Source organism: Miniopterus schreibersii (genome assembly GCF_964146895.1).
Source record: "Miniopterus schreibersii genome assembly, chromosome: 4".
In the NCBI taxonomy this organism is placed as follows: domain Eukaryota; kingdom Metazoa; phylum Chordata; class Mammalia; order Chiroptera; family Miniopteridae; genus Miniopterus; species Miniopterus schreibersii.
The window spans coordinates 13,031,339-13,059,120 of NC_138105.1; the positions used below are offsets into that span (position 1 = coordinate 13,031,339).

Genomic DNA, 27,782 nt, shown 5'->3' on the forward strand with positions numbered 1-27,782 from the left:
GTACAGTCAGTAATATTGTAATAGCTATGGATGGGGCCAGGCGGGTACTGGACTTACTGGGAGGGACACTTTGTAAGGTGTATATATAAATGTCTAACCCTATGCTGTACACCTGGCACTAATATAATATTGAATGTCAACTGTAATTGAAAAAAAAAAAATACTGTGTGTTAAATGACTAAACCTGAAAGAATGACACTTAAGCTCTGTACTAAGGTGTTTGCTGGGCAAAGTAGAATTTAATCTGACCCAAGTCACAGGTTGCATATTAATGAAACTCCTAACCTTATGGAAGTTATTTAAAGGTCCGTGAAGGTTAGTTAAATGCTAACCTGGAAACGAGCACTTCTTTGCCTTTTTCAAATGGGTTTTACAAATGGGTGGCCTTGTGTGAAAAGCACAATTCCAGAGCTCCTTTCGAAACGCCTGATGCATGATACAAAGAAGGCAGATTCTCCTGCCTTCGCAATGTGTAATTCATGCTCATTCATTATTCCGCAGCTTGGGAGCGGGAGCTGAGTAGAACACGCCAACCTAATAGCCTCATTACTGCACCGCCGTTTTGTTCTTGAGGCTCAGATGTCCTTCTGCTCTGGGAGTTAGAAACAGAACATGGGCAAGGACTTGTGAGCTACACTGAAGAGAAGACTTATCGAATCAAAAAGAAAGGGCATTTTCTTAACTAGCCCACAGAAAATAGTAGCCTGAGACCAAAATCCATCACCTCCCTGCAATAAACAGAAAACATTATCGATACCCTGGAAGGAAGGAAGCCAGCCTCAGGTGACAGAGGCACAATATAAGTAATCAGATCATCTCTAACTATTTTTGAATTTTTAATTTTCTTATACTGGATTTGCTGCTTTGATCATTTGGAAAATAGTTAACTTCCCTTCTAGATGTTCAAAAGCAAAACGAAATGTTATAAAAAAGGCCACAAATAGCTGAACTGTCTCACCAAATCTGAAATACAAAAGTAAGCAAAGACAGTCTCTGGGCAACATAAAATAGGCTACCATAACTAAAGCTAATGGATTAGACCACCATAATTTTACAAACAATTCGAACAGGTTTTGTTACCTGTCTACCATCCCATAATATAATTAAAGATCGAAGCCGATCTGAGTAGCACCTGCTAAGAAGAAGCGAAGATGGAAATCTTAGCAGCTAAGAAAACTATGAAAACATGCTGTATTCATTCGCTAGGGCTGCTGTAACAAAGTACCACAAATTGAGTGGCTTTAAAAATAAACCACACTATTGTCTGTGTCCATCATGGGTTGGGTGTGGGGTGGGAAGGGGTCGATGGGGGAAAAAGAGGACCTCTGTAATATTTTGAACAATATAAAAAAAGATAGTCACACATATTCCTGCCAATTTTCTATGTAGTATACCTAAGCTCCCCATGTGGTAGACTCAACAGATGCATTATTCAGGATATGTGAATATGAATATTTAAAATTGCTGTGCATCTCGTGGGTGCCTGAATAAATGCATGTATACTTTTGGAAAATAAATCAGAAATATACTGTCTCGAAGCTCTGGAGGCTAGAAGTCCAAAATCAAGGTGTCAGCAGGGAGGGCCCTGCTCCCTCTGTCACCTGTAGGGGCGAGTCCTTTCTTCTTCCTAGCTTCTGTTGGTTTGCTGGCAGCCTTTGGCCTCCCTCCAAGCCCTCCATTGTCACATGGAGTTTTTCCTGTGTCTCTTCATTTCACCTTCTCTCTGGGTATGTCTACCTCTGTGTCCAAATCTCCTGCTTTGATAAGGACACTAGTCACACTGGATTAGGGCCCCCTAATGAGCTAATTTTCACTCGATTACCTCTATCAAGACCCTATTTCCTAATGAGGCCACATTCTGAGATACTAGGGGTTAGGAATTCAACATATCTTTTTTGGGGGAACACAATTTAACCTGTAACACTTACCAACTAAAATTATGTATATAAACTAATGTCCGTTGCTTTTGGGTAAATAGCACTAAAGAGCTCATGTGACCTTGATTTCTATTATTTCGTAAGAGTGAACCTAAAGGGGCCTAATATGAAGAGTGGGGTCTGTGAATCACATAACCCTACTTTTGAATCTGGCCTTAGTATACTAACTGTGTAAAATTGAGCAGGTTAGTTAACCCCATCGGGGTATTGTTGACTATCAAAATAGGCAGTGTGTGCAAAATGCTTATTAGCTCGGTGTCTAATTCTTGATATATGCATAATAAATGATAGCTCCCCTTAAGTCATTAAGAAAATAATATATGCACTTTGTAGTATAAATTAAATGGTTAAAATGCTGGTGGGCAGAAAGCAGTAAACACCTTCAGGAATTAGACAAACATCTCCCCAATGACTCATCCCACGGGCTTCAGGACGCTGGGCTGTCACTGCATTGGCAAGTGCAATTTTCAGGAGCTCATCTGTCATTTAATGATCATTGACAAACATGATTAGCTGCAGAAAGATCTTATATTTTTCCTCTTAGGTATCACCTCAGGAAAATAAAGTGTGACTTCCAAGATACTACAGGATGTGTGAGTCAGACGAAAAGGTGAAACTCAACCTAGAACATCTCTGCCTGTAACAAACTAAAGATCCTGGTTCAAACAAACACTGTTGGTTCGCAACTGAATTGCAAATAAGACCTTGACTAGGAAATGTGCTAGAAGCTGTTTATCACACCTCACTGTCACATGCTCTGAGACAGTTTATTTCCCTCATGCAGCCTTCATGGGGAGAAAGGGTGTGTGGTACAGAGCAGAGGGACAGCGAGATCATACTTCAAAGAGCATCCTACCAGCGCTGAGAAGAATCACCCTAGACGCTCAGGTATGACAGAAACATTCCTGATCATCTGACCCCCTCTTTAACAGGGAAGTTCAAAGCTATGTTTAAAGTCACAGAGACAACTGGTGTCAGAGTCTGGCTAGTACAGCTGCTTTAGAGAAAGTACGGTGGACAGACTTTATGGTGACCCCATGACCCCACCCCTTGGTGTTCAGGTCCTGAGTGTGGGCTGGTTCTCTGGCTTGCTTCTAACCAACATTATACGGAAAAGATTGACAGGTGGTCACTCTTGTGATTGTGGTATACTATATAATGTTATTCAATGACATATACTCTGTCTTGCTCACAGACTTACTCTAGAGTCTTGCTCTCCTCACTGAATTTGAAAAAACAAGCTGCCAAGAGATGAATTCTGCCCACCCCCTCACTGAGCATGGACGTGGACTCTTGCCCAGCCCAGCCTCCAGGAGGGACCCAGTTCTGGCCAACACCTTGATTGCAGCCTCGCAGAGAACCCGGATAAGATGTGCCCAGACTCCTGGCACAAAGAAACCACGAGATAATCAATGTGTATGAAGTCATTGCATTTGTGGTCATTTGTTACACATCACGAAAAACAAATACGGCATGGGGGGAAGCCCCACGCACCATGGATGTGCAATAGGAAAGTGTGGAGTAAATTAAAAATAGCTGCAAACAACATTTTCCACAGCGACCTTTACCATCTACGTTCCCCCAAGGATTACTTGTATACAGTGCCGTCGTTCATTTGTCCAGTCATGGATTTATCCAGCTACCACTCTGGGTTAGATTATATGCTGGGGATTACAACCGGAGTGAGGTGTAGTCTCCACCCATAAAGGCTTAAATTTAAGAGGGAGAGACAGCTTTTTATAAAAAACATTGTGATCCAGGTGCTACAGTGAGAAGCATGATCGTGACCATTGTGAAGATGCAACTGTGATGTGTGTGCGTAACTCAGGACACACACATAACTGCTTGTTTCCTTTATAGTACGTGCCACTGAATTATACACCTTTCTGACATCAGGGCTGAAGTGTTTACTTGGCTCCCTTTAACGCTCTAACAGTATCAATCCGGGACCCCAGGGGAGTTGTCTGTCCTTTCACTAGTAGAGTGTCAGCACTTAGAACACTGTATGGCAAAGGAGCTCAAGAATCCGTTTTTGAATGACTATTTGAATGAATATTTATGACAGAAGCATTATTCCTCAGTTTTTTTCTTTCACTGTCAAGATGATGATTTCTAGAGAACATGATAGAAACTTCTCCCAAGTAGCTACTGCAATCCAAGAGGGGCCGTGCAAAGACTAACTCCTACACGCCTCTTACAGTAGCTCCGAGGTGAGCCGGGGTGTCAGTTGTTGGTTCTTACGGTTACAGCAAAGGTGACAAAGCTGATGAAAGTTCCATCTGTTTGTTTTCTGACGATCGTAAATTTTCTTACTTCTACTTGGACATAGCTTTAATCGATTGGAAATAAAATTTTTGCAACTCTCTCTGCTGTGCTGTTAATTATTTAGACAAATTTCCTAATTAGATTTTATCCCATTCCTATAGGAATTTAGAAAGCAGCGAGCTATAACTTCATTAGCGTGGGGGTAATTCTTAGAGAGAGGAAGAAACAATTACACATCCACTCAACTGGTGTTTTGATCCAAGATGACTTCTTATTTAACTGTCCCGTACAATTCACCTCATTAGCTTACGTTCATAACTGGGTCTTCTTTGACAGCTGACAAGGGAGTGAATACAAATTCATCTTTCGACTGTAATAATTACTTTCCATCCCATTATTCACAGGAGGGACTGTGGCAACCAACAAATTAAATAGTACTATCCCATAGGAGGGATTGTAATGAGATTTATTTTCCTTATTTTTTTTTTTAAAACAAAAGCAAATAATCGCTTTGTCCATATTTTAAAGTCTTCATTCACTGATTTAATGTAAGTAAAGGGGAACATTGAAGTAGAAACTGGCCATGATTTGGAAACTAAGGCTGATTTTCAAAGCTGTGTGCAGAGAAAAATGTTTGACTTCTTGACTAACAAGAGAGCTGTCTAATTGTACAATCGCAAATTAATGGTTATTATGCAATCTGTGTCTCTCCCAACAAGCACAGAAAAGAAAAATTCTAAAGTCGAGGAAAATTAGCTAAATATTCTACCTACTTAGGAAAGTGCAGAAAAAATTCAAGTCTGTGGATTTTTTAAAAATCCACATACAAAATAAAACTCCATGTCTCACTTGGAAATTATGGCAGAAACAGGACCTATGATGTTTGGGGAAAAAATAACTAGGCTACACATTGCTGGCAGGAAAATCAATGCAGACAAACAATTTAAAGCAGCCCATCCGAGGTCACCAGAGAGAGACAAATGAGTAGTTCATTCATTTAGCTTCCCTCACAAGGATTAGATTCTTCCTACTGCTTTGGCTATTAAAATCCTTTTAAACCCTCTGAGCTTATTTTTTATATTTATTTATTTTTAAAATATGTTTTTATTGATTTCAGAGAAAGGAAGGGAGAAGGAGAGAGAGAAACATCAATGATGAGAGTCATGGATCAGCTGCCTCCTGCATGCCCCCGACTGGGGATCGAGTCTGCAACTGGGGCCTGTGCCCTGACTGGGGATTGAACCAGAACCTCCTGGTTCATGGGTCGACATTCAACCACTGAGCACCACCGGCCAGGCACCCCAAACCATTTTATTCTGTGATGTATTTTGGTCTTTCTCACATAGTTTAGCTTCTAGTTTCAGGCCGTTCTGCCATCTGTTGGTTCCATATGTATCATCTTCAGTGTATGGCCAGACCATGGGCCTGAGACAGGTGGCCATGCCTTACAAACCACGTCCTTGACTGTGCTCAACATCTGTGGGGCAAGAGCGTGGCCAAGACCTCTGCATTTCCATCAAGGGAGGCCTCGCCTACTTGTGAGCTAAGTGACTTCCTGAACCGGAGCATCATCAGCTGTAAAACAGGGACCATCAACCTCCTGGGTCATGGGCACATTGGGTGAAATAATCCACAATTGCTTAGCAGAGTGCCAGGTGCGAGGGAAGCCCTCAGAAAATGGCAGCCTTCTGCTCCACACGTATTTGCTCACTGCTATGGATAATCCTGAATCTTCTACCATGTCCAGAGACAGAGTTCCCAATCTGAATTTAGGAAGTCACGAATTTTCAGCTGCAGGTTTATGCAGATGGTCTTTCCTTGTTTGGGGAACCTACTGTATTTCGTCGATTTTTTTTTTTTCCCCACTCACATTTTAGTATCTTGGAACTTGGGAGGCGTCTTGCAATCCAGACTTCCAAGAAGCTGAGAGATGTTTTGTTATCTTAGAGTCAATCAAATCCAGCATGAACTGGTTGATTCTCTTGAAGGAAGGGATTTTAGAAAGAGAATTACGTCCTCAGGAGCTTCTCTCCCTCCTTCTATGTTGCTCTTCATGCTTTTGACTCTGCCCCACGAGCCTCACCCTCAGGGTGCCACCACCCTTGTCCTTTAAATGTCGACAAAGAACACTGCTAATTTTACCATGTACATGTTTTTTAAATCATCTGACACCATTTCAAATTGATACCACTTCAAACTGATATCCTCTACTCAGAGGGCAGAAATATATGGTTACTCAAGCTCTCTCACAATGAAAATTCCTATTTGGTCACGACTGTCTTGGAAAGTCTTAATGATATTGACATATGTCCTGATTTTTCCAGAATATTTCTCAGTTTTGCCTGTTGTCCCAGCATAATTAACAGCATCTCCTTTCATCCTCAGGAGTGCTCTGTTTTGGATGACGGATGATACGACTACCCAACGTGAAGAAGACCAAGGTAGGTCTAAAATTTTGTGTTTTCATGTCCTATATTTTAATTTTGTCTGTTATTTGTTACCCTGGGCTTCTGGTCAACTAGTCATTCGTATGGTTTTAGGCAGTGCACAGTCCTTCATATTTTACCGCACATTGATTATGCAATGAAAAGCAAAACACACTAACTCAGAGTTGACAACTTTGTAGGGCAAACGGACATTAATTATTTACACACCACAGATGTCACAGCTCCTCAGGAGAGGTGCAAGATGCTCAGATGATGCGCATGAGGGGGTGGGTGGGCCTTGTAAGCAATAGAAATGCACCTGAATTGTTTTTTGATCCCAGGAGGATGTCATCTCATTTTAACAGTGTTCAAAGTGTCATTGCGTTTGCCTCCCATCCATTTGCTACGACAACAAGGAGACATTTCAGTATGAAGGGGCCTTTCCGAAGACAGGCACAGAGTAGTAACTGTGAGCATATAAAGGGCACAAACAGAAATCTAACCCTTGGTTTCCTACTAAATGATCAAGATGATGAGGGGAGCAGTAAACGGGGAGGAAAGGGCAGGGCAACGATACTGAGGATCGGGGGGCCCCCTGAGGGTGCCGAGGGTCCCAAGTTCTCGGTTTGGCTCTGGCTGGGGTTCTTCCCTCCGGGATTCCCTTAGGAACACAGTGCTCAGCGTACAGCAAAGGTGCCCCGAGCGCCTGGCTCGTGATGACAGGGACAATGAAGCCCAGAGAAGGCAGGCACAGGACCCAGGTTCAGAGAGAGACAGGAGAAGTCAAAAGGTTTGCTTTCCCGTAGCTCCTGTCTCCTTTCTGAGATCTCTGCAACCCAAACAGGCTGTGGGTGACAGCCTCGGGGAGGATGGGTGAGCCCGGGGTGCTGGGGGGCTCCACAGGCTGCACACATGAAACGCTCCCGTGACAGCGCCCCGGGCGGGCAGAGAGGTCCCTGTGGACAGGCCCCATATTGACAAAACGCCGGGTGTGTGAGTTGACTTCCAAGAACCTACATCATGATTCACTGGTCTGCTTCCCATTTATTTGTTTTCCCAAGAGCACATTTACAATACAAATAGGCCCTTCCAAAGACAGGAAATTAAATAACAGCTATGTAAGTGTACAGGGCCAAGGCCAAAAGAAAATTGGTCTGTGGTGCCTGCACAGAGAACCTTTAAATTACGATGTTACCTCTCCATCCCCAGGCTCTGCCCTAATCCAGATAAACTCCACATAAATGTTAATTGCTGTTGGGCAAATATTTTATCTAGCCAAATTTTTACTAAATAAGTCATAATTGTACTTAAAATCTCAGCAAGTTCTTCAAGGATTAGAGATGACAGTGGCAGTCACATGTGTTGATTTTCATTTAATGATCTGTAATTAATGCACATATTTCATATGTGTAATCAAGGCAAGTTGGGGTAGCAGACAGAGCTCTGACTCTAGGAATTAAGTTTAATTCTTGGCAATGCTCTTTGTCATCTGCTTGTCCTTGGCAAATCTTTGAGCCACAGTTTTCTCATCTGTGTAATGGGGATGCTATAATGACATGGGAAGTCCTCCCTCAGTTTTGAGAATTTAATAAGGTGCCATATGAAAGTACTCAGTGGTGCCTGGCATGTCATTAGGAAATAGTAGCTGCTTTGATGGTGATTAAGTTCAAGATTCTTACCAATGACCTGGATGATAGTTTAATGTCTCCTAATCATGGTTTTCTCGTATTTAGTACAGATCTAACTGTATCTGCTCTGATCACTTAAACACAGATTATTACAGAGATCAAGTGAGATATCACCCAGGAAAATCATCATTAAAACTACCAATTTCTTTACAAATGTAAAGTATTATATTTTCCCCTCTGTTGTCTGTTTGGGTTTATAGCTGCTTTGTTACAGTTCACACTTAAACAGCATGGGTTTGAAACTGCACACGTCCACTTATACATGGACTTTTCCCAATAAGTACACAGTTGGCCACTCTTACACCAGGGTCTGGCACCTGCAGACTCAACCAACCATGGGTGGAAAACAGGATTTTCTACAGTTGGGAGTCCTCGGATGTAGGGAGCTTACTGTATGCATTATTCTGCGCCATTTTATTGAAGGGTCTGGAGCATCTGTGAATTTTGGTATCCGCGGGGGTCCTGGAATCAACCCCCAACTGACCCCCAGGATACTGAGGATACTGAAGAACTACTGTTGTTAAGTTTTGGGGGAGTCAAAAGTTTTATGCAAATTTTCATTGAGCAGGGGTCAGCACCCCTAACCCCTCCCCCAACTGTTCAAGGCTCAACCGTATTTGTCTTTATTTAACACAAACGTCCCAAGTGAATGAGACACATCGCTCCTGCTGACAGGCAGATGCTAGGACTCAAATTTCCTCCCCTGAGAATTTCCTTCCCACGAACTTCCTTCATTTCTATTTCAATTAATTCATTTAATGTTTATTATGGTCCTGTATGTCACCTTTCTCCTCGTAGTCTAAGCTTAGTTAGAGGATAACACCAATATTCATTGATTCTGGTCTTAGGCACAAAACCTACCTCAAGGGACTGATGTAAGAATTAGGTGAGGGTTAAGTGTCACGTTCAGCAAGGACCCGTTAAAGGCAGCAGGGTGTGCACTGTCCCCCGGGCACTCAGCCCGACGCTGTCCCCTGGGGGGACTCACCTGTGAATGATGCGCTGGCTCTGCAGGTAGTCCAGGGCCATGGCCAGCTCACAGATGAAGAGCTTCACGGTGTCCTCCTGGAAACGGACGTTCTGCTGCAGGTGGTAACGCAGGTCCCCGCCCAGCAGCAGGTCCACCACCATGAACATGTCCTCCTCATCTTGGAAGGAGTACCTGGAATAGAATTAGAAACGAAAATGTATATGATACAGTTACACACTAAAGAGGCCCGGAGGCAAGTGACACCCTCCAGTGCTGTTGAACTGAGAGGCCAGGCTTTGGGAGTAGATGGTCCGTGGCCACACTGTGACCCTGTGCCCTGTGTCCACATGCACAAGATTGGAATAATAACAATACCTACCACATCTGATCATAGTTAAGAATAAAGTATAATTTCTAAGTCATGCCCGGCATATAGTAGGTACTCAATAACCATTAGCTTACAAAGCTGTAAAGCCAAGGAAATAAAGAAAACTCCATTTATTCACTTCTCATTAACAATCATGTCCTGACCACACTGTTGTAAGAGGTCCGTAAAATGTGGATTGCAAGGCCTCCCTGAAGCATTCGCAGGCCCGTTTCCCGTGCTAACAGCTCCACTGCCCAGCAACGTTATGAGAAGTCATGTACCGACACTAATGGTGAAGATATAAACGGGGCAATAAAGAAGAAAATACACAGCGCAAGGAAGTGATTTACCGAGCCTTTGGGCTGGGGAGGTGAGGGAAGCTACTGAGGAGATGTACAGCCCGAGCTAAACTCGAGGATGGTGACAATAATAATAACTAAGAAACAAAGCTAAGCCCGCTGACATTTCTACTGAGGGACTTCCCTGGGGCAGGCTCGGAAACATTCAACAGTGTTACCCCCGTGGGTCCCACGACGCTGCTATTATGCTCCCATTTTACAGGTGAGGAAGTCAAGGCTCACTGAAGTTTAAGTAACTTGCACAGGGTCAAGCACCCAATAAGTGGTTGAGCCGAAGGGTTCCCCAGGTCCAAAAGTCAGATTGAAAAGATAAAAGCAGCACGTATTAAGCATAGACATGGGGAAAAACAGTGGGAGTGGGGAAAGGAAAGCGTTTCGGTTTTCTGGAGTAACAGGTGTGATGGGGAGGCTTGAGCCTGGAGAGGGAGGCAGAGGGCGGATCCCAGGACAGGAGCTCACTGGGGATCTATAGGCGGCAGGGAAATATGGAAGGGTTTTAGGCAGGATGAAAGATGGGGCATGGACTTCACCCTTGAGGGAGCACGACCAGGTGGATGGGTCAGAGGAGGGAACGGGCCACAGGAGAGCAGATCTGGCCTCCGCTGTTTGCAAAGAACTCCCCGTAAAATGCTTTCCTACTGCTCTGATTGGCTTTGTTTCCCTCAAACCTTCTCATTACAATAGAGCTCTTTGTATCGACACTGTTTTGACATGTTTCTTTAGACATCACGTCACTGAAATCACACATTCGGGTTTTATTTGAATCCAAGAATCAAGTGCCTGCAAGCAGTGTCCAGGGATGCAGATCAATTCCTAGTTACCAATCCTTTGCCTAGGAAACAAAAGCAGAATATCAATGATGGGCGAACTGTACTCAGTACATTTCCTTCTTCGTGATGATCATTGTGCTAAAAGATAAGGAAGGGACTTGAAAACAAAAGAAAAAAATAAACTCCATGAAGCATTAATCTGACGCGGTAACATCTAATGAGGAATAACTGTCCTGATGTTCACTTGTTCAATAGAGAAAACGGTGTTTACCACGGAAGCCTGAGTCACAGGGAAGATGTCAGAAATTAAGCTCTTGGGGGCAATTTAGACAGAAGCCCAGGAAGTGCTCTGCGGCATCTGAGAAACACATCTTTGGCACTGCCTGCTAGGAAATAATACTCCTCGCCTGGGTGCAATGCCTGGCTCGTCACCCCTGCCCTAGGTTTAATGGGCACCAGGAAAGGTGCCCAGGCCTGGGCCATTGGGTCCACAATGTTTCCCAGCTGCACCACTGAAAATGATATTTGTTGTGTTTTACAGTTCTTTCGGTAAGCAACAAGGTGCTAATTAATATGCAATCGTGCCTGGGACCTTCGTACCTTAGGGTCTTCTTTGCTAATGCAACAGAAACGACGAGCACTGGGTACTAAAGGGAGAAAAGACTGCCCACTATACACAGACCTAGATGCCCATGGAAGCAACCTAAGCAGATGGGGTTGGGACCCAGAGCAGCTCGACTCAATGTTCAGCTCCCCCCTGGAGGCAGGTGGAGGGCAGAAATCAGGTGACAGGCCAGAGGACTCTCTCCCATGGCTCCACTTAACTTGCAGAGGGGACAGGGGTTTTATTAGACTCACCCTGAATGAACAAACTTTTTCACTGAGACTTGGGCTAAGCTATTTTTATTCAAAAAACAGATTGAGAGAGGTTCCCATCATGGCAAGATTACAACAGTGTTCAACCGTGCAGGGAATTATTAACCAAAGGAGAAAGAAATCCAGGCAAGAGGCAACGTGCTTTCCTCGCGCAGGTGAATATGAATTTATTGAGCACGAAGCCGGGTTTGGCTGTGCAGAATCGCCTTTCTCCTTCGGCACATCAGATCCGAAGCTCCCTCTCTCAGATCTTAAACTCTCGGAGGGAGTTGAAGTACTTCATTTTCCAAAGAATTAAAATTGACTGTACCCAGTAAAATATGTGGGTCTAACACAGTTTGGTGATGAACAGAATATGCAAGTTCAGATCATAATCTGATTTTTTTAAAAGAGTAAGAGCTTTTTGGTGTCTTGGTCATTTATCACGTGGACTCACTGCTGCATTTCCACACCATTTTTTGCTGTGCTATATCGTGGCTTATTTATTTCTCAGTTGACAGCTCAAAAATGAACAAGTCTGGCCCCAGTGCAGGTGAAAGGCATTGCAAAGTGCGCTCAGTAAGAGGAAAAAAGCAATACAAGTCCACCACCCTCCCGCACCCGGCTCTAACACATCTGGCCCAGGCACTGCACCAGGCTGCTCACAGCTCTCTCTCTATGACCTCGGGCCTCTCCAGTCCGTTCTCCACACCACAGTCGCATGTTTAAAACGTGAGGCTTATGTTATTCAGCCTTGTAAAGGCCTCCCGCCTCTTTCCATGGTCTACAGGACCCTGTATGGCCTGGCCCTGTTTTCTTCCCCAGACTTATTTCTAAGATCTTTTCATTTCTCATTCCTCCCCTGGGAGACCATGCCTTCCTCCAGCCCTAGAAGCTTGTGACGTGGCGGGACCTGGGCTGTCCACTGCCTGGTTCCTGTCTAACTACCTTCCAGTCTCAGCCCAAGTGGCATTCCCACAGAGACACCTCCCACAGCCCCCGTTGAGTCCTGGCCCCTGTTATATGCAATGCCATATCCTTCCACAGAACTTACGGTCATTGGCAGGTATTTGCTGGAGCCTTTAGATGACATTTTCTTCCCAATGTGCTATGAGAGCGCATGCCTGCTTTTAGTCACCCTCCCCTCAGCCCCTGCACACTGTCCGAAGCGTACACTCTACAGAGCTGTACAAAAATAATAAATGGGCTAAAGAAGGGAAAGAGAAAAGCAAGGCTAACACACAAGTGTTAGGTGGCTCGGTGACACATTCCCTAGGCTCTATTTTTAGAAATTAGCCTGGTAACCAAATAAGTTCAAAGAAATCACATGCTTGAAGCTGTCTCATGGAGGCCATCCTGAGATTAAGCTGAGTCTGGACACTGAACAAGGTCTAGAATATTCTCCAATGCAATGTTTTTCAAATTGTGGCTTCATTGCCCATTAATGGGTTGTGAAATCAGTTTGGTGGTGGGTTTTTTTTTTTAGGAAATAAAATAGATGGAATAACACAGAATAAATGCCTATTAACATGAAAGGCCAGGCACTGTTTATGAAACGGTCCTTGTGAATACAATGTGTGTCTCTGTGGTGTATCTACTGGGTTGTGATGAAAATATCTTCCTTTCTATGGGTTGCAGTCAAGAAAAACCATGACATGAGGGGAAGTTGCTACCTATTGCAGAATTATCGGGCCAAATCTCATTTAGACGCTACCTAAGCAAGGCCAGTTCTTCTATCTCCATCCAGCAAAGCAAGGGAAACACATGACTGGTACTAGTCATTGCTTCTAAAAGCTACTAGACTTTGGAGAAAAGACATTGATTGATTTCAAAGACAGCATCCATTAAAAAATCACACTGAAGGAAAATACAAGTGGAAAATGCACAGGCTTCAGGCAGGCCTGGATTAATTATCACATGTGAATTTAGAGAAGTCCCCTAAAGGAAACTCAGACAGGAAACCTGATTTTATGTACCACCCGGCAAAGAGTAACTCAGACAGAATGCTTGTGAAGTAATTAGCACCGAGCGTGGCACAGAGCACAGTGGTGCAAAGCTGGGCCCTGAAGCTGGACTGTGTGCGTTCAAACCCCAGGCCCGCCCGCTGACATCTTCATAACTGGAGCACGTTATAGGAGCCCCAGCCTCCCATCGAGAGTGGGACCTTCCTCACAGGGCTGCTGGCAAGATTGAGTGAGCTGAATCATACAAACGGCTTAGAGCCATGCCTGGAAGACAGCAAGTGCCAGTTGTTAGCTATTACTCTTACGCTTTTATATGAAGTAATTATACACAGATATTTATTATCAATGGTTCCCACTAACTGAGCTCTTCCTATGCATCAGACACAGCACGATGCCAGGTGCTTTATGTGCGTTATTGCATTTCATTGTCACTACAAACCTGTGAGCGAAGCAATGTCATTATCCCCATTTTTACTGATCATAAGGATTCAGGTTTAATCCTCAAAAAAATTAGCAAGTCAAATCCATCAACATATTAAACAATTATACACCATGACCCAAAAGGGATTTGCATCTGAAATCGATCAATATAATAAGATCAATATAATATGATCAATATAATACAATATAATTGATTAATTCAACATTAATAGAAAAAAGGGCAAAACATATAATCACCTTAGCAGCACTGGAAAAGCTTTTGACAAAATAGAGCACTCGTTCATGATAAAAACTTTAAAAAGCTGGAATACAAGGGAGCTTTCTGAATCTGCTAAAAGACATCCGCAATAAAACCTATAGTGCACATCACACTTAAGGGGAAAGGCTGAATGTTTTACCTTTCACATCAGAAGCAAGGCAAGAATATCTGTCCTCGCCTCCATCATATAGTGCTGGAGGTTCTAGCCAGTGTAATTAACAATGAGGGAATGAATGAATGAATGAATGAATGAATGAATGAATGAATGAATGAAATCTGTATTGGAAAGGAAGAAGTAAAAGTGCCTTTAATCAGGGACAATGTGATTCTGTACACAGAAAATTAAAAAATCCAATTGGAACTAATAAAAAAGATAACACGTTTGCAGCCTATAAGGTCAATATACAAAAATCAATTGTATTTTTCTATATAAGCAGCCAACAATACAAAAATGAAATTAAGAATACAGTTACAGTCACAAAAGTATCCAGTAGAATAAAATACTTAGGAGTAAATTTAACAAAGAGTTGAGGGACTTGTACACTGAAAATTATAAAACTTTGCTTAGGGAAGATCTAAATAACTAGAGAAATATTCCATGTTCATGGATTGGAAGACCCAAAGATGGTTAAGATGTCAATTCTGTCCAAACTGATCTACAGAGTCAACGCAATCCCTATCAAAATCCCAGCAGGCTTTTTTTTGCTTTTGCATAAATTGACAAGCAGTTCCTAAAATGTGTAAGAAAATGCCAAACATCTAGAATAGCCAAAATAAATTTGAAGTAGAGAAATAGTGGAAGGCTTTCACTTCCCAATTTCTAAATCACTATAAAGCTGTATCTGTCAAGAAGTGTGGCATTGACATAAGGATAGACACATAGCTCAATGGAACAGAACTTAGAATCTAGAAATAAATCTTTTTATTCGCAGTCAATTGATTTTTGACAAAAATGCCAAGAAACGATAATCCACTTAACAAATGGTGCTGGGAAAATTAGATACCCACATCAAAAACGATGAATTCAGATCTCACCACACACAACAATTAGCTCAAATGTATCACAGATGTAAATGTAAGTGCAAAAACAATAAAACTTTCAGAATGAAATATAAGATAAAATCTTTGAGACTTCAGGATAGGCAAAAGCTTCCAGATATAACACTAAAATCAAGATCCATTGAAAATTTGATAAATTAGACTTTATCAAAATTCAAAACTCTTGCACTTCAAAAGACACCATTAAAAAAAACAGAAAAGCCAGCAGCAGACTAGGAGAAAATATTTATAAAATGTACAACCTATAAAGGATTATACCCAGAATGTATAAAGGACTATTACAACCCAATAAAAAAATGGGCAAAGATACCAACACAGATTTCACTAAAAAGGATATGCATGAAAAGATGCTCAACATCATAGTCAGTAGAGAAGCACAAATTAAAATCACAAATTTCCCAGCCAGCAGAATGGCTATAATTAATAAGGCAGAGGATAACAAATATTTCCCCCAGGATGCAGAGAAAAGGGAACATTCATGTATTACTGGTGGAAATGTAAACGGTACAGTCGCAAAATACACTTCCATGCAAAGACTGGAACACGAATGTTCCTTGTAACATTATTTCTAATGGCCAAACACTGGAGACAAGCTCCATGTCCATCAACCGGCGAATGGACAGACACATTGCTACCCACACCGTATTCCACTACTCATGGAATACTATTCAGCACTAAAAAGGAACAAGCTAGTAACCCAGAGCACAAAGTGAAAGAAGCTAGGCACGGAGAGAGCCTATTTATAATTCCATTTATACGAGATTGCCAGAAAAGGCAAATTTATAGATACAGAAAAGAGATTAGTCATTGCCTGGGGCTCCCCAGCAGTTAACACACATGCTGCGCACACAGTGACCGATAAAGTTCACGAGAGAAAAAACATCCAGAGCTTATAATAGGATCCTGCCAGGATAATTGCTTCAATGCCCTTTCAAGTCAACTCTCAAAATGCAATTTGTCTGCTTCCTGGACAGTCTCCTGCCAACGCTGGGACATTTCTATCTTCAGCCAGGGACCTTCAGAGAAGTTTTTAAGCACTGATGTTGTCCTGTGCACTAAAACCATGGAACAGGTCTCTGTGATGTTTAGACTCTGAACAGGGGTGCTCGCAGCAGGCTTTTCAGTTCAGGAAAAGCATCAGCCCTTGTGAGAAGAGATCCCCGAGGAAGGGGCAAAGAGGAGGTTAGGGTACACTGTCCCATTCATTAATTGCAAATCTGAATTTTAAAACCTGTCTTTGGCTCAACGGCCCATCATATTTCTCCTTTTGTGGCTCTGGAATAATTTTCCAAAGGGAATCTAGTGTGAAGTTCATAAAGACATAAAACCAAACTTGTATTATTTCACCCAATTAATTTATCATGACAATATTTAAACACTAAGGTTTGTAAAAGTCAGATTTCAACAGTTTATGAGAACCATATCCAATTTTGTGTGTGTGTGTGTGTGTGTGTTTTACACTGATGACACAGCATGCAGGACAAGCTGAGGTAAAAGAGGGGTTAATGGCTTGGATAACATTGGAACCGAATGGAGATAACTCTTTTCTACTGTAAATTTAGAGGAATGGAATTTATAATCTAATTTACAAAGGAATGACAAGTGTGTCATGACGTCTGCTCATTAGCGTACCAGCGCTGAGCATCTCCATAAGCCTGGCTGAGGGACGAGCAGGTTTGGGCACCTATTATGCTCTGGATGCAGGTTGATCTGGAGAAACCTCCTTGGAAGGCAAGCTGGAAATAACTCTTGAAAAAATGCAGGGTGTTTGAACTTGTAATTTCACGGCTAGGAAATTCCACTAAGGATACACTTGAAAAATTATAACAAGATGTTCTTATAAGGAAACTCGTTACATCATACAAAATAAAAAACAATCTGCGTTGTCCATCAATAGGAGGAATGCAAATAAATTATGATAAATTCATGTTACAGATCCTATAGTGTTTTAAAAAATGTGAAAAGATTTTTAAGATATTGTATTACGAAGACAAAGTGAGGGAAAGAACAGTGTTTATACTATAATATGCATTAGAGTATATAATTTGCATTATAGTGTGTACAAAGGTAATATTTATACCATAACATGCATTATAATATATAGTATATAGGTGCTTAGAATATATTTTAAAAAGGGCATACACACAAGCATAAAGGAAAAGTAAACATATTATATGTAGGGTGTCTGAAAAAATGTATACACATACTTTGAATAATTATAAAGGCAGTGTTTATGAAAACACATTTCATTTTTCAAAATTACTATGTTCATAGCAGCGCAATTTACAATAGCTAAGATCTGGAGACACCATGGAATACTACGCAGCTGTAAAAAAGGATCTCGTACCCTTTGGCACAGCATGGGGGGACCTGGAGAGTATTATGCTCAGTGAAATAAGCCGGGCAGAGAAAGACAAGCACCACATGATCTCACTCATATGTGGAATGTTATGAACAAAATAAACTGACGAACAAAATAGATCCAGAGACAGAGAAGCATGGAACAGACTGAGGAGTGTCACAGGGAAGGGGGTGGGGAGTGGGTGGGGAGAGATTAACCAAAGAACTTATAGGCATATATGCATAACCCAGGGGCACAGACGACAGTGTGGGGAAGGCCTGGGGAGGAAGGGGGGATGCCAGGCGGAGGGGATTAATGGGGGGGGGGGGCATCTGCAATACTTTCAATAATAAAGATAAATTTAAAAAAAATTTGAGCTATCAGCTGTTAAAGTGTGTATACATTTTTGGGGACACCCTGTAGATATGCCCATATAGGCAAAAAAATTTTCTTGAAAATAAGATAACCAGTTATCTAAATGGTAAGATTGTAAGTTTCATGCATATTTTTATATTTAAAAAGCCTAAAAAATAACAAAAATATTTCCACTCTGATATGCCCACATTAGCTCCTTGCCACGAGTAGTAAACAGTGTGGTGAATATGACAACACTGTATTTATAATCCTCAAACCTGCTAAGAGGCTAGAGCTTAATGATTTGAGGCACTGAAGAGAAAGATTATGTAACATGATAGAGGCGCTCACTGTCACTACAACGGCAATCATACTACAACACAGACATATATCAAACTGACATGCACACGCGACATTGGCCCACTGTTATGTGTCAAGTGTATTTCAGTAAAAAAGGAAGGAAAGTAATATATGTTGTCTCATCAGGAAAGGAACTAACTCAGATAAGTCAGCTTCTATGGTATAAAAATTATGTAGTACTTTTCAGCAAATACTGAGTTTCCATGGCTGGTCTTTAAACGTTCCTTTAAAAAATTTTATAGGCTATTTGGGTCTTCTAACTGAAATCAAATAAGATTCATATGTTACCTCTGGTTCATGTGCCTTTAAAATCTTTTTTTAGTCCATAGCTTACATGACCAACTCTTCTTTTATTCCCAGTATAATTTTTTGTTGAAGAAACCATATCACTTTTTCTGTAGCATTCCACAGTCTGAATTTTGCTGATTGCATTCGTGTCATGTCTTGCTACATGTTCTGCAGCTCCGTATTTCATGAAAATTGCTTGGATCTGGAGGCTTGCTCAGATTCAGATTTGATTTTTTGATAGAAAGTCTACTTCACAGATGATGCGTAATCTTTGATCAGAAGGCATATGATTAATAAGGGTGTCTTTTCATGGTGCTATCAGCCATTACGCATCTGAATGCTTAGATCCAAAAATTCCTTAGGGGCTGTGATATTTCAATTCTATCCTTTCTCCTTTGTATTTTAGCTGGAGGACTTTTATAAAGAATAATTGGTTTTCATCAATTATTTGGTTACTCTCAGGTACAGTTTCTATTAGCAAAGGTAAAGTAGGTAAGCCAACTGCTTAAGTTTTTTATAATTGAATTTATTGGGGTGACATTGGTTTGTAAAACCATGCAGATTTTAAGTGTACAACTCGATAAAACATGATCTGCACACTGCATTGTGCACCCATCGCCCCAAGCAAAGTCCCTTTCGGTCCCCATTTTCCCTCCTTTGCCCACCTCCACCCAGCCCTACCCCCTTTCCCTCTGGCTGTCAGCACACTGTGGTCTGTGTCTATGTGTTATGTATACCTACCTCAAACTAAAGAGCTTCTGCACAGCAAAAGTAACCATCCACAAAATGAAACGGGAACCCACTGAATGGGGGAACGTATTTGCCAACGATACATCTGATAAGGGGTTAGTTTCCAAAATACATAAAGAACTTATACAACTCAGCATCAGGAAGACAAACAATCCAATTAAAAAATGGGCGTAGGGGGCCAAATAGACACTTCTCCAAAGAGGACACACAGGTGGCCAAAAAATGTTCAATGTCACTAATCATCAGAGAGATGCCAATTAAAACCACAGCGAGCACTTGGGCTGTTTCCAGATCTCAGCTACTGTAAATACAGCCCAAGTGCCCATCAGTAGGTGAGTGGACAGAAAAGCTGTGGGACATTCACACCATGGAACACTACGCAGCTGTAAAAAAGAAGGATCTCTTGCCCTTTGGGACAGCATGGAGGGACCTGGAGAGTATTATGCTGAGTGAGATAAGCCAGGCAGAGGAAGACAAGGACCACATGATCTCACTCATATGGGGACTCTAATGAACAAAATAAACTGTAGAATAAAATAGATCCAGAGACACTGACGCATGCAACAGACTGGCGTATTCGGAGGGAACTGGGGAAGAGATTAACCAAAGAACTTATATGCACATATATGCATAACCCGTGGACAAACAATAGTGCGATGAAGGCCTGGGGAGGGGGTGGGAGCAGGGTGGAGGGGATCGGTGGGAGAAAAAAGGGGGGCATCTGTAATACTTTCAATGATAAAGATATGTTTTTTAAAAAGCTGTGGTACATTTACACAACGGAATACCACACTGCCATGAAAAATGAAGGGGCTCTTATCTTTTGTGACAGCAGAGATGGACCTGGAGATTGTTACGCTAAATGAACTAAGCCAGTCAGAGAAAGATCATCTACCATATGATCTCACTTATACTGTGGAATCTAATGAACCAAATGAACTGACAAACGAAACAGAAGTAGAGGCGTGGATACATGGAACAGACTGACAGCTTAAGTCTTTATTTGCCACTTTCAAAAGGTGCTGGTTTCCTAGAATCCTCCAAAAAAAATGTTAGTTTTTAAAAAATAATGAACTCACAAGTTTGACGTTATCGTCATCGATGTTCCGATCCTGTCTGTTCTGACCAGGAGAAGCAGTTAATTTGGATCATGTGTTATTTCGAAACGGCCCTCAGAGGCTTTGATGGCCTTGGGACTTTCTGATGTGAGGGAGATTCCTGGCTCCCTTGCACATTCCTCTTCCAGACTGTCTGAGAGGTGGAAGCGTTTGCTACGACCTGGTTGTTAATGTTACTATGATTTTTCAGTGGACACAGACAGAAATAAATACAGACATTTGCTCTAGGTAAAGGTGTAGTGTGCATATGCATCCACCAGTGGAAGCTAAGATAATACATGCTGAGTCCACAGTGACGCTCAGTCTGTTCCCTTCTGAAGGGTGTTCGGGTTGTTTCTAGTCTTTTGTTCCTCCTGACACTATAACAGTGAAAATCTTTACACACGTGTCTTTTTGTATTCTGGCCAGTCGAACTTCGGTATAGACTCCTAGAAGTGAGTTCCCCAAGATAAAGATTTGTTCAAACAAAAGGTGAAGGCACGTGTAATTCTTCCTCAATATTGTCAAGTTCATCTCCATAGAGGCGAATCGTTTTGGATTCCCAACAGCAATATACGGGAGTTCCTATTTCCCCACACCCTCTCTCTTAAAGTTGCCAAATTTCCAGAAGTTTTTAACTTCAGAAAAACCCAGCAGTGGAGCAAAAACATGTGAATCTTGTATAGTACTTCTCTGTCTCGTAAGTAGCCTTAGAAAGTTCTCCAAGGACAAAGCACACCTTAAATGCCCCCATGAAGACATACAAATGGCCTTACTCACTCTGGGTAGTGTGTGTGTATATACATGTTAAATACCTGCATATCGAAAATTTATAAACATGGGTAATTTAGAGTTTACATACATCTTTCAGACAGTGGGTAGAGTGGATCTGAGGGAACTGCCATATGAGTTATAAAATGTTCATTAAGACTTCTGTTTTCGGCCGAACAAACTTTTGTATGTATATATATATATATTTTAATGTGTTCTTTTATTGATTTCAGAGAGAGGAAGGGAGAGAGATAGAAACACCAATGATGAGAGAGTCATTGATCCGCTGCTTCCTGCAGGCCTCCTACTGGGGACCGAGCCCACACTTGGTTCATGGGTCAACGCTCAACCACTGAACCACACCGGCCTGGCACTTTTGTGTATATTTTAAGCAAAAGAAACTTTTTTTGTACATTAACACCCTTGGCCTGAGTTCATCTTGCCTCCACTCTAGTCTTTCCTGACCTATTCTTGCCAAACACCAATTACATGTTAACCTGTGTTTCTCTCTGTGCACTTACAGAGCACCTAGCATTTCTCAGGTATAGAACACCCCAGAAACCTCGCTGTATAGATGGTTCCATTGTATTATATTGTCTCATGACCATTAATATTAATATTTTTTGCCTGAATTCCTCATTTGACTGAACAATGTGAGGGATTTGTGCTTTGCTCACCTCTGCATCCATCAGCAACCCCCACCTGGAGCTCAGTCCATAGTGAGCCCTCGTTTAGTCGAAGGCCATTTTACAAATATTTACGGTGTATTTACTTGTACAAGGTTCTGGAGATAAAGGAGTAAACCAAGGAACATGGTTCCCCCCTTCTTGAAGCTACTCATCCGTAACAGATAGACAAATATTTCCACAAGCAAACGTGTAGTTGTGACATGTGCTAGGGGCTATGAGAGTGAAGGGCAGGAAACCGGGATAAAGACTCACAGAAGAACCTCCTACTTTTTTTTGGCTCACTTTTCTTTTTCTTTTTTGCAGAAGGACCTACTTTGGATGGTAGGGGGGTCCTGAAAGCCTCAGAGAAAGTAATACACATACTTGCCTGAGTCAAACCATGAACTGTAGCCTCAAACAAAATCAACAAAAATCCACAACTTACACAATGAAAAAAATTTGTGGGTGATTTTTAAAAGAAAAAAACACACATAACAGGTTGCCAATTATTTTCCTGACCTGATGTGGTAGCTGGTTTTTCCGCAGCCCTCAGCCCTGACCTTTCTCTGGACGAGCTCTGAGCGATACTTTGAGATCTGCCAGCTCATGGTACCGGCTCTGGAGATGTTACTTATGAAGCCCATCTGGGCAAATTCTGCCTGTGGTTATTTTCTATGGAATCTCTTGAGGCCATTACTTCAGGGAACGGTAGAGCCAGTCAACGAGCCAAGGGGACTAAAAGATGTTGCTCCCTGTATAAAAGGAAAACCCAAGGCACAGGCTCCGATGATGGGAGTGAACAATTAAATCAGGCTCTTACCCAGAACGTTTATCAGGCGCTTGGAAAAGCACATTGTAGAAGTTAACGCTTCTCGTGCTTCATGAGACAGGCTGACTGCAGAGAGGCAGTCTCAGCGGGGTGGGTTTGGGTCATGGATGGGACGGCAAAGGGCCACTCGTGACTCCGAGAGGCTGGGCAGCTCTGACTGGGCCGAGGGGGGTGCAGGCCGTGCTGAGTCACACACCTCGACGGGCCATTCCTCCGGTGGGGGTGAAGTGGACAGACACAGTGTTCACCTGCCAGGCAGGCAACTCACTCCCTGGCTCACCAAGCTGCCAGCCCGGTCTCAGCATTTTAGGGCAGACAGAGGATTTCCCAGCACAGCTACCAATTACAGAAACTCCCCCTCCACCCCCACATCTCCACAGAGCTACGAGAGTCTGAGCAGTCCAGGCCCAGTGGGAAAGCATGCCAAGGTAGATTAATAATGTCTGGTCAGGCATGGGGAGAGGGCTTTCTTTCTTTCTTCTTTCTTTCTTTCTTTCTTTCTTTCTTTCTTTCTTTCTTTCTTTCTTTCTTTCTTTCTTTCTTTCTTCCTTCCTTCCTTCCTTCCTTCCTTCCTTCCTTCCTTCCTTCCTTCCTTCCTTCCTTCCTTCCTTCCTTCCTTCCTTTTCTTTCCCTCCCTCTCTCTCTCTCTCTCTCTCTCTCTCTCTCTTTCTTTCTTTCTTTCATTTATTGATTTGAGAGAAAGAGAGAGAGAAAAATCGATCTGTTGTTCCACTCACTTATACATTCATTGGTTGATTCTTGTATGTGCCCTGATCGGGGACTGAACCCGCAACTTTGGTGTATTGGGATGACGCTCTAAATGAGATACCCAGCCAGGGGGACAGAAATTCTTATTTTGCCCTTCGTGCCCTCCTCATAGACTCTCTATTTTTAATGCACCCCCCTTCCCTTCCCCTGGCCAGTGTTTATAGTCAAACTAGACCCACTGTGTCTGCAGAAAGGTTCGCTCTCTCCTGCCTCTGCTCCCGTCTCAGGGGCCTCTTCTGTCCATCTCTATTTCTGACATCCAGCCGTTGGAACTCTACCAGGGAAGCAGGAATAGGCATAATCATTTTTCTCAAACGGTGGTATATTAAATTACAAGTAGTGATTTTGTTTCACTAAAACATTATCATTTCTTAGCCATTTATTTTAAATGGCTCGTTTAAAAAATTGTATTGATTTGGCAGTTGAATTTAATTTTTAAAAGTTTGGTTTTAGAGATTCGGAAGTCATGATACATATGTAAGTTTGTAAAATATAAGTTAACACAGGATCTTACAGAATTTGGAATCCAGATTTGCTGTCACTTTCTGGTTCTGTGACTTGGGCAAGGAATCACACCTCCCATCTTTAGCTTACTCATTAAGATATATGAGATAAAGCTATGAAGGAAGATACATGAGACAAAGATATGACAATATATGAGATAATGCATGTAACATCTTAGCACAGTACCTCAAAAGTATAAACCCTCAAAAATATTAGCTGTCCTAAAGAGTGACTTTACATATGTATGATTTCCTCTTTCCCCCAACAATCTACTTTCTTAGCCTGCTTCCTAAAAAGGGACTTTTCAATTCATCGAACTCTGTCAGAGTGAGGATGCCTCTCTTAATCAAACTCCAGTCCTGATTAAACACACCTCTAGTCTTTAAAGCTCAACAAAAATAAACTAGCACTTAAGTGCACTTGAAGGAGAAAAACAGGAAACAGTGCTGATTGGATTCACTTGAAACTCATAACCACGAGTCTCAAACAGATACTCAGAAACCCCCACTCTAATTCTCTGTTAATTCACACTCACCTAGCACTTCTCTCCTTAAAATTTCACATACTGAGCCCACTCCTCGCTCTCAGCTGATGACCTCATGTAGCAGAGGCAACGACCCGAGAACTACTTCTCATGCCACCCACAAATCTACCAACTCACAAATACACACACTTGCGTACTCTGCCTTCTCTCCTTCCACGGTGAAAGCAGTGCCACTCCCACCTCGGGCCAGCTGTTTACCTGTGCTGGGGTCACATCCCTCTTGCCATCTTCAGGACCTCACCCGGGCAATCTCCTTTCTGACCTACATTACCTTCCTCTCAACTGGCTCAGACCCTTTGCATTCCAACTAGTATATGCACATCTTAACATAGATATTAAAATATATATAATAGATATTTATAAATAAAATAAATACATAAATAATAAAATAAATATATATTATAGTATCCAGTGATATATATATACACAAAAGGATAATAGAACACAACCAACTAGAACTTATTTTAATAGATCATGACCAGGTAAGGTGTATTTTAAGAACTCAAGGTTGTTTTAGGATTTGTAAATCAATGAATTTACTTCACATAATAGAAATTATCTCAATAAAAAAGGAAATGCATTTGATAAAATTTAATACCCATGCATGATGAAAAGAAACACAACTTCTAGCAAACGAGGACTGAAAAGAGACTTCCCCATAGTGATAAAGCATGTGTAAGAAAGAGCTTACAGCAAACATCAGGTGGAATCTTGAAATCCTGGAACCCTTCCCTGGGAAACTGGGACAAACTGACCAGGATGTCCACCATGCATGTAGTCAACGCTGTTCTCAACGCAAGTGCGACAGGCATGAAAAAATAAAAAGGTGATTGAAACGGAAGAACTAAAACGGGCATAGTTAGTTAATGATATAACTGTAACTACTGAAAGCCCAGAAGAATCTACAGGCCAACTAATAGAATTAATACGAGCATTTTAGCAAGGTCACCGGACACCAAGGCTTACGGGGGGGGGGGTGGGGCAAAAGTAGGTTTTGGCTGGTGTTGGCTGGAACAGCACATTCTCTGGGCAGCCTTGAGTTTTCCCAGGCAGGCACTTGAAGGGGAGCTAAGGTCACCCCAGGGATGCAGCCCTGAGCTCTTAGAAACTATGTTTTGCTCAAGTCTTTATAGAAGAGGGCTCAGAGGAGCCTGGCTAGAGTTTGGTCACCAGATAGACCCACAGTAATCCCAAGAGTCCTTAAAAGATGAAAGGAGGAGACAGAAAATCAGAGGCAGGGAGTTTTGAAGATGCTGTGCTGCTGGCTTCCAGGATGGAGCGAGGCACCCTGAGCCGAGAAATGCAGGCAGCCTCAGGAAGCTGGAAAAGGTAAAGAAACACCCTCCTTAGAACCTCCAGGAGGAACCCAGCCCTGCTGGCAGCTTGATTGCAGCCCCGTGAGTGTGACTTTGCACCTCTGACCCTCAGAATTCTACAATAATGAATTCGTGGGTTTAATTTTTTTTCAGATTATTTTAATGAGGTATGACTCATTTACAGTAAAATGCACAGGTAAAAAGTGCATAACTTAATGAATTTTTACAAATATATGCCCTCATATAATCGACAACACAGTACAGGGAACAGAGTATTTCAACCCCTCCAAAAGTTTGCCACACGCCGCCTTCTAGTTAAGCTCTCCAGCCCATAGGTAATCGTTGTTCTGATTAGTTTATCAGTTACTTCTGAGTGATAAAATTTCTATTTTCATGAGAACTTCCTGTATTTTCATATCTTATACAAATATGTGTTTCATTTTATAGTCAGGGGAATTATTTATATTTTAAATCATTGAGAACAAAACAAAAGACTTACTAATGCCCAGGCCAGCTCCAGCTCGGGTGAACTTGCTCATTTAAGAATCTCCTCTAGCTATGGGGACTGAGGAGACACTCCATTTCTAGAAGGGGCCTCACCGAGTTGTCTGCTTAAAGCCATTTATTACGCACCTACTATGTGCGAGCTGCTATTTAATACAGATTCATGGCAGTGCCTTCTGCCACTGGTATTGCTGCAATTCCCAAGGGTAGGTGAGGGAAGCAAGCAGAGGACATAAGGTATCTCGCTCAGTTCGCATTGCTATCAAGAGGCGACCTCGGGTCTCTCTGACCTCAGGGCCTGCAAAGATGCTGGAGTGGGTGTGATTCAATCAAGGGATATTTGTGAGTGAGCAAGAGGTGGCAGTGGTGTGATGGGAAAAGAGGAAAAAAGCCGGAGCCGGAAGCCTGGTCCCACCATCCACTCACTTCATTCATTCACTCACTCACTCAGTCATTCAGCAGATATATATTGAGCACTTGCTGAGTGCTAAGCACTACTGCAGGAGCTGGGCATGAGGCAGTGAGGGAAAGACACAAACACACCCGCCGCGTGGAGTTTATATTCTTGTGGGTGTGAAAGGCAATAAGCAGGACAAACTCAGTTTCCTCCCACAAGATTTTGTCAGGGAGTCTCACAAGATGTCTATGGAAGATGGTAGAGTAGAGCCTGAAGAGCGTGGGCTTTCGCATCAGGATTCCTGGGTTTGAGTACAGGCTGTGCCAGTTCCTGGCTGTGTGACTCTGGGAATATTACTCAGCCTCTCTGAGCTTCCATTTCTTCAAGTGTAAAATGGGAATAATGATCCCTATCAACCTAGATTGTCAGGATGAATACATGCAATAATATATGTAAAACCCAAAGTAGTCGAACGCCATGGACAGGAGCACTATGATTATTGATGCTGTGGCCCTGAGGCTGCCCTGAGTTCTCAGAGTCTGGGATTCCCTGAAGAAACACTGGTTTCCGAGTCACAGGCGAAGGAGGGGTCTTCCAGGGAACCCAGTTGTTCAGCTCTGCTCAGCCACTGACAGGACCCCCTTCCACACTCCCAGAACAAATAAGTGGCCCTTTCCACTGAAAACAGGCCATCGTGTCTCCTAATTTCCTGAAACGACACGTGGACCCTTTCTGTTCAGAGGAGCCAGAGAAGCGGGGAAGGAGAGAGCTGGTTTAGGGGCAAGTGGAGCCCCAAGGAGCTGTGTGCAGCTGCAGACTTAATCCCAATGAACAAAAGCCACCTGGGCACCGGCAGGGCTGGGCCTGGCTGGCCCATTTGTTTGCAGGCTGCGGGTTGCCAGGGCTTTGAGGGCACCCTGGGCGAGGGCCT

At 42.4% G+C, this 27,782-nt stretch overlaps 1 protein-coding gene across 1 annotated transcript in view; it reads right to left on the reverse strand.

Moving 5' to 3' along the window:
* Positions 1–27,782, reverse strand: part of STK32A (serine/threonine kinase 32A) — a 91,287-nt gene that overhangs the window by 39,806 nt on the left and 23,699 nt on the right. The window contains exon 5 of the mRNA XM_081136455.1: positions 9,305–9,478. Within this exon, the coding sequence (XP_080992581.1) occupies positions 9,305–9,478 (174 nt within the window). The remainder of the gene's footprint in view (positions 1–9,304; positions 9,479–27,782) is intronic.